Source organism: Nilaparvata lugens, chromosome 13 (genome assembly GCF_014356525.2).
Source record: "Nilaparvata lugens isolate BPH chromosome 13, ASM1435652v1, whole genome shotgun sequence".
NCBI classification, from domain to species: Eukaryota; Metazoa; Arthropoda; class Insecta; order Hemiptera; family Delphacidae; genus Nilaparvata; species Nilaparvata lugens.
In genome coordinates this window covers 17,050,085-17,062,201 of record NC_052516.1, presented here as the reverse complement: position 1 = coordinate 17,062,201, position 12,117 = coordinate 17,050,085, and the positions used below count along the sequence as shown (strand labels likewise).

General features: G+C 33.9%; 1 protein-coding gene across 2 annotated transcripts in view; it reads left to right on the top strand.

Moving 5' to 3' along the window:
- Positions 1 to 3,031, top strand: part of LOC111045548 — a 13,674-nt gene extending 10,643 nt beyond the window's left edge. For both annotated transcript variants that reach the window (XM_039439940.1, XM_039439939.1), the window contains exons 6-7: positions 1,761 to 1,882; positions 2,751 to 3,031. In XM_039439940.1, the coding sequence (XP_039295874.1) occupies positions 1,761 to 1,882; positions 2,751 to 2,809 (181 nt within the window). In that variant the 3' untranslated portion in view covers positions 2,810 to 3,031. The remainder of the gene's footprint in view (positions 1 to 1,760; positions 1,883 to 2,750) is intronic.
- The last annotated feature ends 9,086 nt before the right edge of the window (positions 3,032 to 12,117 follow it).

Here is a 12,117-nt window from a genome sequence, read left to right as displayed (position 1 = left end):
AAGCGCCCCTGGTGTCAAGCTGATTAAGCTCCTCTTCAGGAGTGAAATGCATTCCTCAAGACTCCAAACAAAAGTAAGTGTTTTTTCAAATATTTACTAGTAACACAGTGTCGGAACTTCAACAAAGTTAAAATGTTTTACTTTGGAAAGTTACATTTTTTCAATTTTTAAGAGAAGTTCTGTTAATATAGTCGAAACCGTTTATGATCTGGAAAGAAAACAGAGTTAGCACTTTCAACAATCCATAACTCGCTTATTAGACCACTTAAAAATTTCAGTTGCCACTTTTTCTCACTCTTATAATGATCTTAACAATTATATTGAAAAAGATTATCCAATTTAAATAAAAAAAGTGTACTGAACAGCCTTAAGACACTTCACGTTTTTCCACACTTCACACCGGTCCATAAGAGTTTTGGATCAGTTTTAATGATGGAGCTTTGAAATCCATTCATATATTTCTTGTACCGTATTCCTTACGGATATTATTTTCATGTCTCGGCGCAGTTTCACAAATTCAGTCTCATAGAAAACGGAATTCTTTCTTTCCATGGCTAATCTATTATTTCTACATAAATCATCAATTATTGGATTTTTGAACCACGGTAGGAATTTCACCTCAGAATGGCTTTATTTTGAGGATGCTTACATCAAAACAACGACCTTAGTTTTCGAAATATATCAATATTTAAAAAAAACTTCAATTACTAGAAAACTATCATTCAGAATCTAATTCTAAGGATATGAATGAAAAGAGAAAGACATTTCCAATAATATTCGTTCAAATTTTTTCTTTCTTTGACGTTTTTGAATTTTTATGAGCGCTAGAAGTTGAACAAAGTATAGGTACCATATTCATTGAGTTCAAAGCAAAATTTCAAACAGTTCGAATCCCCATAGTATGTTCAAAAACTTCAAACAGACAAACACATTATATGAACCTTATTGGAAATTTCTTCCACCAATCATATAGGCTACTTTGAGAATTAGATTTCGATTAATAGTTCTCTGTTTATCGTCGTTCTTCAAAATATCGATGTATCTCTATAACGAAGATCGTTATATGAAAGTTTTTTTTGGACATTCTTTGATGCAAATTCCATGTACGTCTTCAGCTGTTACAACTTTCGTGTGACATTCTGTATATTAGAAGTTATTTAGAAGTTGAACAGGCACAAACTAACACTTTTTATAGTAGTTAATAAAAGAAGCAAGTTTTGATTGTAGGCCATATATGAATGAATACATATTATTTATTCATTCATGGAGTGGTTCTAAATTGAAGGGGTATAGGCTAGTTTAGAATCTCAATAGATTAGATTAATAATTCCAGCATCATTAAGATTTAAATTCTACCTGACATTTCCAACCATGAATACTTGCATAAAGTAGGTGGGCCTATACTGTTATGCATAGTCTCAACTCACACTTAGGCGACTCATGGTGACAGTCGCGGAGACTAGAATCGACTGGTCTGAGTGTCACTATTTGAAAAAAAAATGCTCTCGACTAGAGTCGAGTCTCTTCTCGACCTGAGTCGCGTAAGTGTGAGTTGAGCCTACAAGTTGAAAGAGAGTCTCACCATAATATAATATTGTAGATTCACTGTATTATAAATATATATTCATTGGAGTGAACTGTATTCTATTAAATCTAACCTAAAATTGAACAAATAATAACCGTAACATATTTACAATGTGATAAAGATTCATTCCGTGTTATAGAATTGATAGTGATGAAATTAATTTTAATATTTTCAGTGCGAATGTACAGTCAGTGAGAAATATGTTTCCTGGCAAGAGAAGCGTTACCAAGGATGAATTATGTTCGAAAATTCCAGGCCTGATCAAAGAGCATCTCAATGACAGTTACACTATTGAAGGTGAGTAACTTGCTTGGAATTCATTTCAAATTTTATTGAATTCTTTCCAAAATGCAGTAAGATTAGTTTTTGCACATTTATATTTAAAAATACATCGTTGAATACAGATAAATTGAAATTTATTTACACAAAGAAAAATACAAATTATGTTTATATTTGATGTAAAATATATTAATACAACTACAAAAAATGTTTATATTCGATAAAACATATATTAATCTAAATCAAACAAGTTTAGGGTGACACAAAATAACGGGAACTTTTAAAAACGCCATAAAACATTAGTGGGAAGGGCAAAGCGATTTTATTCAAACTAATGTAAAGCTCAAGACTTACCATTCGAGAATTATTATTAACATCTATCACTTTTTGACAATAATTACTTCTTCAAGATGGCTTCCTCCTGCACGAATACACTCTTGAAATCTGTGTTGAGATTGCTGAACGATTGCTGCAACATTTCAGCTGGGATATTGTTAATTTCATTTTGAATTGTCTGTTATGATTCAACCACAGTTATTGGTCGAGTTGTGAAAACGATTGATTTGAGATAGCTCCACAAACAGAAAATCGTAGGTGGACAGATCATGGGACCAGGAAAAGCAGATGTTGCAGCGATCAATGAGGAATCGACAACACATATTTCAAGAGTGTACTCGTTCAGGAGGGAGCCATCTTGAAAAAGAAATTGATAGATGTTATTAATAATTCTCAAATGGTAAGTCTTGAACTTCACATTGGTTTGAATAAAATCATTTTTGCCCTTCCCACTAATGTTTTATGGCGTTTTGAAAGTTCCCCTTTATTCTGTGTCACTCTGTATTTGATAAAACATATATCAATGTTTACGAAATTTTCTCTCTTTCAGAAATAGTTGAATTGGTTTACTTCAAGGGAAATTGCTGTTGGAAAAGAAGTTCCTGTTGAGAAAGGAGTTGACGTTGAGAAAGAAGTTCACGTTGAGAGACCTGAAGTAGTTCAATAATAACCCTATCAACCAGAGATTCATAATATACGTTTTATTGTTATTGAATATACTATGAATCATCATTAATTTGTCAGATTGTGTGTTACATAATTGAACTACTCAAATTCGTTGGGTAATTGAACCGTAAAAATTTAAATAAAACTTGATTTTCTTCGTGTGAATTTCTGAAGAATATTTTTTCATCGAACCAAATTAATAGAAATTCTATAGGAATCCAATAGTGGACCCTATGGGAATATTATGAGATTTCTGTTCATGACGTGAAGCTTGGACAGTAATGAACTATACCTGTAGTACAGATCATTTTAAAAAATGCAGAAATTTAATAAAAAAATATTGAATCTCAAATATGAAAATTATTATTATTGAATAATTGTAAAATATAATGACGGATAGAGTATGATTGATTATTTTCAACAAGAATGAACAGTTAATATTACATCAGATATAGCCTACCGGTATCAGCTACTCTCTATACAAGGCAGAGAATCGGCAACGCTGATCCCCTATCTCTTTCTATTATAACGTGGACCCCACTAGATACACACATGCATACCGCAGTATTTTGAGCCTTTCGTACACTGGTGCAAATCGTATGCGGGAAACGTCATGACCACGCGGGAGCGGGACAATCTCTAGAACTTTAAAATCGTTAAAACTAACTGCCCTTTCGCACAATGGTCAAGGGCTCACTGGGATGTACTTTATCTACGGTACATTGACAGTAGATAGCAACTCATTGCGAAGTGAGGTCTAAGATTCAAGTCGACGGTTTGGCATTTCTCTTAATGTTTAAATGTTTATATGTTGCGCATTTGCGGCGAAACGCGGTAATATATTTTCATGAAATTTGACAGGTATGTTCCTTTTTAAATTGCGCGTCGACGTATATACAAGGTTTTTGGAAATTTTCCATTTCAAGGATAATATAAAAGGAAAAGGAGCCTCCTTCATACGCCAATAGAGTATAAATCAGACTATAGAATTATTCATCATAAATCAGCTATTTAGTGGACTATAATACTATCCGTTCAAAAACATCGAATATCTTGAAAATGTATCTTCCCATCAACGTTGTAGACAGTTGCAGCATGACCTGATAACATCGCTCACACTCACATTCCGGGACGACACGTCACGTAATTGATAAATTATTTATTGATTTTTGAGAAAACATAACAACAGGTCAATGTAACTTACTGAGCGCGAGGTCTACTGTTCACAGAACTACTAGTTTATTCTCAAATTTTTGATTAGTTTGTAGGTATGTGTTCACCCAAACTGAATCTTATTGTAAAATCTCAGAATGTTGTAGCTTAAGGGTGGAAGAATCTCAAGGGATCAATTAATGTTGATTGAGGGATCAAGTAGCTTGAGGGATTGTGAAAAAGTTATATTGTGAAAAATATATTGAGAGAAAATTCACTAGATGACACCTCGGGGGTTGATTCGAGGGAAATTTCACTCTGAAACAGGGGAATAGTTCTCCTGAAATTTCCCAGTTTGTGACAACCTGTTGGCGCTTTGCCCAAAGCTTCTTTGGCGGTAGTTCTTGGAATTATCCTAGAGTCTAGTCAGCCGTCTAGCGCGACGGACGAAGCCCGTTCGGCTTTGTTCGGCATTGTTCGGCTTTGTTCGGGGTTTGTTTGTTCTGAACAGAGACAGTCGTAGTGAAAATGTTCGCACAGACTTTCCCGGTGATAAAGTTGCATTACTGCGATTTTCCGTTCACCTAGGCTCGTAAAAACTACAGTTTCAGTGCAAAAGAAAAACTACAAACCAAACTATTTTCCAACACAGATATTCAACAGTTGAACATAGAAACTAGTGTCAAAAAACATGATCTATAACATCGTATCATTCTTTATGTTCTCATACGACTCTTTATTACCATAAAATCGTGAAATACATCGAGGTTACAGTGAAAATTGAATCTTGGAAAGTTTTGTTTTAGACAGTATGATTTTGGGTGATTTTGAGTTGAATATCAGTTAAAATGTCATTTAATATCGTGGAACTAATTTGAGTAAAAAGCTTCTCAAATCATTTAATACAGTCCATAATATCGTCATAATATATATCGTTTAATATAGTCATTCGATACAGTGTCATCTTATGATAATTTTTCAAATAATGAATAACACTATAGTCTCGTGAACTGTTAGGCTATAATAAGTTCATTCTAGTATTGCAAACACGTTTCTTCAAATCTGATCAAAATATTATTTCTGAAGATCTTTTAAGAATATTTGCATTGAATATTTCACCATGTTGAATTATTGGGCCGTCAGTTATGTGCTACGTTTCGTGAAAAACTCCACTTTTTCGGAAACTTGATTTCGCAAACAGTTTTCCGTGCGTTTTCCCAGCTCCCGCTCGTGTAAACCTGTTGAGTTTGTGTTGTTTTTGTTTTTATTGTGTGAGTTTTTTTGGAAAATTTTGAGAAATTGAGTCAACTGGTCGTGATCAGCAGCCTCGTCCGGTGTTTTACATCAGGGAGGAACTAATGAATGTAAGTAACTTATGCCAAATTTTAGTCAATTTCTTCTAGTGTCCGTTTAAAATTATCTTGAATACTCTTGATTAAATTTGATTTGAATGATATTGTTATTGAAAATTATATACTATTTGTAGATTTAATGATGATGGATTTTGCATTGAGAGGCATTCAATTTGTACCTATCCAATTAATTGACCTAAGCGAAGCTGAGGTCTTAGTTTCGACTTGATCGGCTTTTGTCTGTTTGTCTGTTTGTTTGTTTGTACCGCAGTTAAAGTCGCAGTTTTTGTCCGATTTGGATGAAATTTGGTATAAAAGTACTTTGGAACAAGGAGCGTCGACGTATATGTAAGGTTTTCTTTGAAATTTTGCTTCTTGATAATAATACAAAAGAAAAAGAAGTCTCATTCGAACGCCAATATTACCATAACAATCAGACTATAGAATTATTCATCATAAATCAGCTACGTGTGGATTATCAATATTGCATGCAATTAATATCTCAATTTAACTTAGTAAAAAATCGGCTGTTGTGTGGACTTTCAGTTGCAAGCAATGACGCATGTCATAACTGAAAGTAACATAGTATTTTCTCTCGACCTTTCTCTGCTTTCAACTCGGGCTGACATGTTGCCAGTATGTCTTGAAAGGATATATTAGCTGTTGATTTTAGCATTTTTGATAAATCAACCACAACAGCCATCAGTCGTTTCCACACCGATATTTCGCCGACACTACAGGGCAGGACAGAATTTACTCTGATGCACAGAGGAGGCTGTGGTTTATAACTGCGCGAGGTCTACTGTTCACAGAACTATTTATATTGTTTTTGTGTGAAGTGCAGTTTTGTACCCTTTGCCTGTCGCATCCACACAATATTTATATTCTTACCAAATGAAATTGAACTTGAGATCCTTTTTTGTCCTGAGGCGAATTAATAATATCGAAATCCTTATTCATTCTCCCGTAATCCTTCCATTATCTTAGAACAATGCAAAGGAGGTAGGGTATGCCATATATTCGTCAGCGAAGACTGTTGAAATGAATATATAAATACTTGTGATTCATAAACATTGTAACAGTGATAAGTTAACAGTTCACTGCAACTCAAAATTCCTTGTGGTACTTTTCTAAAAATTGAGCTACTCTTAATAATTGAACAAATAAATACACAGATAATTAAACAACTCACATTATTTTGCAAGAAAGCAGTAAAACTAAATGAGAAAATATTAGTCCAATCATGTAGTTGGAATGAATCATTGACACATGAAAAGAATTTTCTACTATTCTCTTCATAGTTCTAAAATTGAAATTACAGTTTTTCATCTTGAACAGAATTAGGATATTGCAGGCAAAATTGAGTACATGAAACATATATTTCTTGTACACTACAATAATATCTCATAATGAACATCTTATTAGGTCTTTTCCTACTGTTTGGCATTTCTCTTAATATTTAAATGTTTCAATGTTTCAATGTTTAAATTTTTGAATGTATGAATGTTGTCACGTTATTCTTTATATAAAATAACGATTAGCCTCCTGCTTGGCATCAGTCGGTAAAGCATGAGATTTAATATAATTAGGGCGTGTTTTTTCTAATAGTATTCAGTCTTAAAAAATCTTGATAGGCCCAGATATGGGCTTCTCCAATAACTCTTGTAATTCAATAATAATAAATATATATATATAAATGATACTTATACTAGAGAGATGAGGAATATAAAATAAATTGCACACCATGAAAATTTTACACATATATTGTACAAATAATGCAAAGATCAGTCGAGGCAAAAAATATATATAGAGCGATAAAAAATATAATATAAAAATAGAACAATATTTGAAATCAATAAAAATATCACAGGCTAACTTTATATTCTAGATTTATGGCACGAATCATTACCATGTGCCTTTATCTTGAAATCATATGCAATCTTTGGCATGTAGCTGTGACATGTACTTGCTAATACTTGTCGGCTTGGATAATTCAATCATAAATATGTGCTCTAAGATCAGCTTGATAAATTAGCCACTAATAATCCAAATATATCTATATTAAAATCTCTAGTATTTAGTAGATTTATTTGTATCGAATATATATTTTTATCTCAGGGTGCAAGATTCGGCACCTGACGGAATAGGTAGAGCCATTCATCTAGTGAATTAGAACTATGATAAATTATCGCAAATTGTATTGCAAAAAAATTGAATATTGATGCATATGTTTTAATAGCCTAGATTTCGTACTTCTTTGATTAAATAGAAATTTCTAAAATACTGATCTATATATTTTTCTTTCAATTAGATACCTTTAATACTAATTTTTACTTGCGCAAGTATTAATCTTATTAATTTCTTAATTTATAATAACCCTTTCGGCGAGCTAGCTTTGATCATCAGATTATTTCGAAGCACTAGGGCGCCCATCACTAAATTCAAATTTAAATCACTCACGTGTCGAAAATCTTCTTGTAAGCCGCCGATGTCGATCCAACTCCATGCGGTCCGGGAATATGGTAGCCGGAATCGTCTCCTCCAGGGGTTTATAAATTTAATTAAAATGAAAAATGACTTCTGCTTCACAATAGCATCACGAAGTCTTTTAAGAAATTTAATAATTTACTTTAACTTTAACTTTTACAAAATCATTAGTAAGGTACTTCGCTCTAAAATATTTGGGGTCCTCTTATGGTGGCATCTGGCTGGCGAGTCTGCTGGCGAGTGCTGGTTCTCCCTCTTCAAGTTTTACAGATTCTCTTTCCGGCTTTCAAATTAGCATAAAATTTAAATATCCCAATCTTCCGCCATTAAATTCAAATAGATCTTACAAAAAATGCCAAAATATTGCTTAGATTATATGATTAATAATTTCTTTGCATTCGAGCCATATTGATAATATAGATTACACAAATTTTTACACAAAATCTACTACAATTATATAAATATATATAAATATTTTTGAATCGGCCTACAGTTGCCGCCTATTAACTGCCGTTTTACTATTGTGCATGCAAATTTTATTAGGTATTCATGCGCCTGGTAACTCTTATTTCCTGAATACATTAAATTATTTTTATTTGGTTTTTTATTTATGCTCTTTGCATGCTAGTTAATATTATATATATTAATATTAATTCCATGCTAACTAATAATTAGCCACGTGGACGGGTGTTTTCTCACATTGCACACCGTCTGAATGCAATAAAGCTCTGCCAAGGGGTTTTGGTCAGATTCTACGTTCTTCGGTTTGATCGATCTCTAGGTCACCGATCTGTGAATACATCTATCTAACCTCAATCTTCAAATATTTTATAAATAATATATTTATGAGTAGTAAACTTTCTTCAAATCCTTTTTAAGTTCTTGTACCATTTAGCCAGAACAAGCTGATGCTATCTTATCTTGATTATTATCTGCTTGGCGATATTAGCCAATTACTTTATTTTTAGACCTATTACTATTTCTATTAGGGCTTTTCATCTACCCAGATTTGATACCTTTACACACGCCCCTGGGTTTGAATTCAAAATATTTGAGAATCACAATGTTTTTAATGAAAACCCATCCTTCAAATACATTGATATACACTATACTTTATTTATAAATTATACTCTCCTACTTCTATCACATTTCGCAGTCATATTTGCTGCATCTCCTTTATACCTTTATCAAAAACAATAACAAATTCTCCTCCTCAACACACATAAAAATATCATAAATATAAACTTCTAAACGCACTCCTCCTGACACCATTTACAACACAGTAATTTTTGAATTCGCCGCTTGCAGGGCTGCCAACTTAACTACACACATTTCATAATTCTCATAAATGATTCCTTTTAGACAATAATTTCGATTCATAAACTTCTGGGCTTATATCTTATAGTATTTCTTAGGTCTTAATATAATAATTTTCTATACATCAGGTACAATACTTTCTTTTGCTAATGGCTCTTTGGTTTTGGTATTGGTATTCACTTTAAATCTTTTCAGGTAACAAACGTGGCATAATTAAAAGTAATAAATATAAAAACATATAAATAAATATCGACATTAATAAATATAATAAATAACAATAATAAATAACTCTTTGGGTACAGTAATTCTTTTTATAAACATATGTTCAACAGATATTACATTCGTTTGATTTGGGCGGCTTTGGTCAGCTGTTCGCTGTTCTACAATTCATAGTGTTTCATGTTACATCAGAATTTGCTATCGACTTTCATAACTAACCTAACTGCTCGATTTTTTCTCTTAAAAAGGTAATTAACAAATTTTAATTTTATTATCCCCGCTTGTGTCCTTTTTTATCTGATGTATATAATTTAATTACATATTTAAAATTGTTCTTTTCTTTATTACAGGCTTCTAACGGCTGGAAGGAGTTAAAACATTGGATTGTTGCCACGAGGTCCTATACCAATTTTAAATTTATTAAGGAAGGTTAGTAATTGGCTTGATAGTGTTGTTTTCCTTTGACTTCTTATCATATTTATTTCAAATTCTGTGATATGGCTTAATATTGGCTACATTTTCCCACCAAACAATGTGCGTGTTCTCACTCTCTTGTAACTGAACTGTGTTATGCTGCGATATGGCTACTATAGTGAATGGCCCTGAATAAATTAAAAAGAATTTGCGAGTTACTTTTTCTAAAGCATTTGATAACCTGTGGCTCTTTACTAAAACTTCATCTCCAATGTTATATGAAAATATTTTATAGGCTCGGTCGTGGAATCTCTTTCTGCTATCTGCCTTCTGCTCTAGCTTTAACCTTACCAGATGATGGATATTGGGGTTTGTTAACTTACTCCCTTCTGATCTTGGAAAATCAATTAATTTTTCGATAAATGTATTATTCCTTTTACCGAATATGATCTCATAAGGCGTACGACCGGTGCTTTCATTTAGGCTATTATTATAGCATTCTTCTAAAAATGGTATATACCTAACCCATTGTTGATGTTTTTCATTACAGTACGTCCGCATAAAACGAGAGATTTCTGCCATACGTCGCTCCACTGGGTTAGCGCTGGGGCTGTAAAGAGATGTCCTCGACCATTTAATATTAGCCAGGTGAAGTATTTCTTTCCACTGCTTGCTACAAAAATAGGTTGCGTTGTCTGATAGTACTCGTTTGGGCTTTCCTACTTCACTTGTCCATCTTTCCGTTATGCATCGGGCCAAAACTTCTCCGGTCAATTTGCCTATGGGAATAGCATGGTATATTTTGAAAAACACATGTAAGAACGAATATGTATTTTTTTCCGTATTGCGCCATGGGCAATGGACCATATATATCCGCTGATATCAATTCCAATGGTGCGCTGGGGAGAATGAGATTCATTTCACCTCTGATATGGTATCGCGGGTATTTGGCTTTCTGGCATATATCGCAGCTTTCACTATTTTGGCCACTTTTTTATGCATGCTTTTAAAATAACAGCTTTCTTTTAGTAGGTGGAGGGTCTTCGTAGTTCCAAAATGTCCAATGCGTTCGTGAGCTTCTTTTATCAAGTCTGTTTCCATATTAGCGGGGATAATTAGGCGCCAGTCGTAAGTATTTTTAGCCGGTCGGTGGAACATAAATCCTTTGTAGCGGGTATACTGTCGCAGGTAGTCGGGCGGTTCGGCAGCTCCTTCTTCCATCAGTTCACGGATCCGGGACAGTCTTGGGTCTTCATATTGGGCGATACGGATTCTTTCAGGTGTTAACATGGCGGTATGAATTCGTGGTTGGATATTGGGAGGATACGGTATGCTTTCTCCACTTTTTACGGCAAAACATCTTAGATTGGTATCTTGACAATATGTAGCGTCTATTTCTCTGGATAGAAAGTCGGCTCTTGACGGTGCTCGGTCCTTCGTTGTTAGGCTTAATACCTCCATACACTCCATAGCATTTTCCATTCCGTGGATACCCCACTCCCTCGGCACGCCTTCCATGTAGTGAGCGAAATGTACCTCAGCGATTCCTTCAGTACGTTTCTTCAGATCAAGGGGTACTATGACTTCGTATGCTTCGGTTTCGGTAAATGCATGAAATTTCGAGGTTTGGAAATTTAAACAGGCCTGGAAGTGTTGTAGAAAATCTGTACCTATTATTATGTGCGGACCGGAAACAGGTAATACAAGAAATGTATATGCGAATCGTTGTTGTTGAAGATTTATTTCCAGTAAACATTGAGTAGTTATATGTATTCGCCGTCCTGGACTGATACCTGATACATATACGTTGGTTAACGGTAGAGTAGCTAATTTTGTTTTTTCTTTCAGACGTTGGAATAAGTCTGTTTGTATGAGGCTACACTGTGAACCACTATCTACTAATGCTTGAACCTTCATTCCATATATTTCTATATCGATATACGCTTGCATTTGTATATCCGGTAGCCTGCTTTCTTTTTCCGTTTCTTCTAACAAAGTCTCCGGTAGATCATTTCTGAATGTGGTGTATGATGTTGAGATGTCTTGTTTTTCTTGGTTTGTTTCACTTGAGTTTGTGCTTGCTGTATCGGGGGTATCATATAGTCATGGTTTATTAGCTGTAGTTTTCTGTATGTCTGGTGGCGGGTCGTTGGGTGTTGGGTTCCGGGTTTTTTGTTGATTCAAACCTATTGCATGTGCTAGTGTATAGTTTGTACTTACTTGTTGAGGTGGTGGTTTATAATTTCTGTTGTAACTGTTTTGTGTATTATTATTATGTGAGTTTAATCGATCACGGCCATCATAGTGATT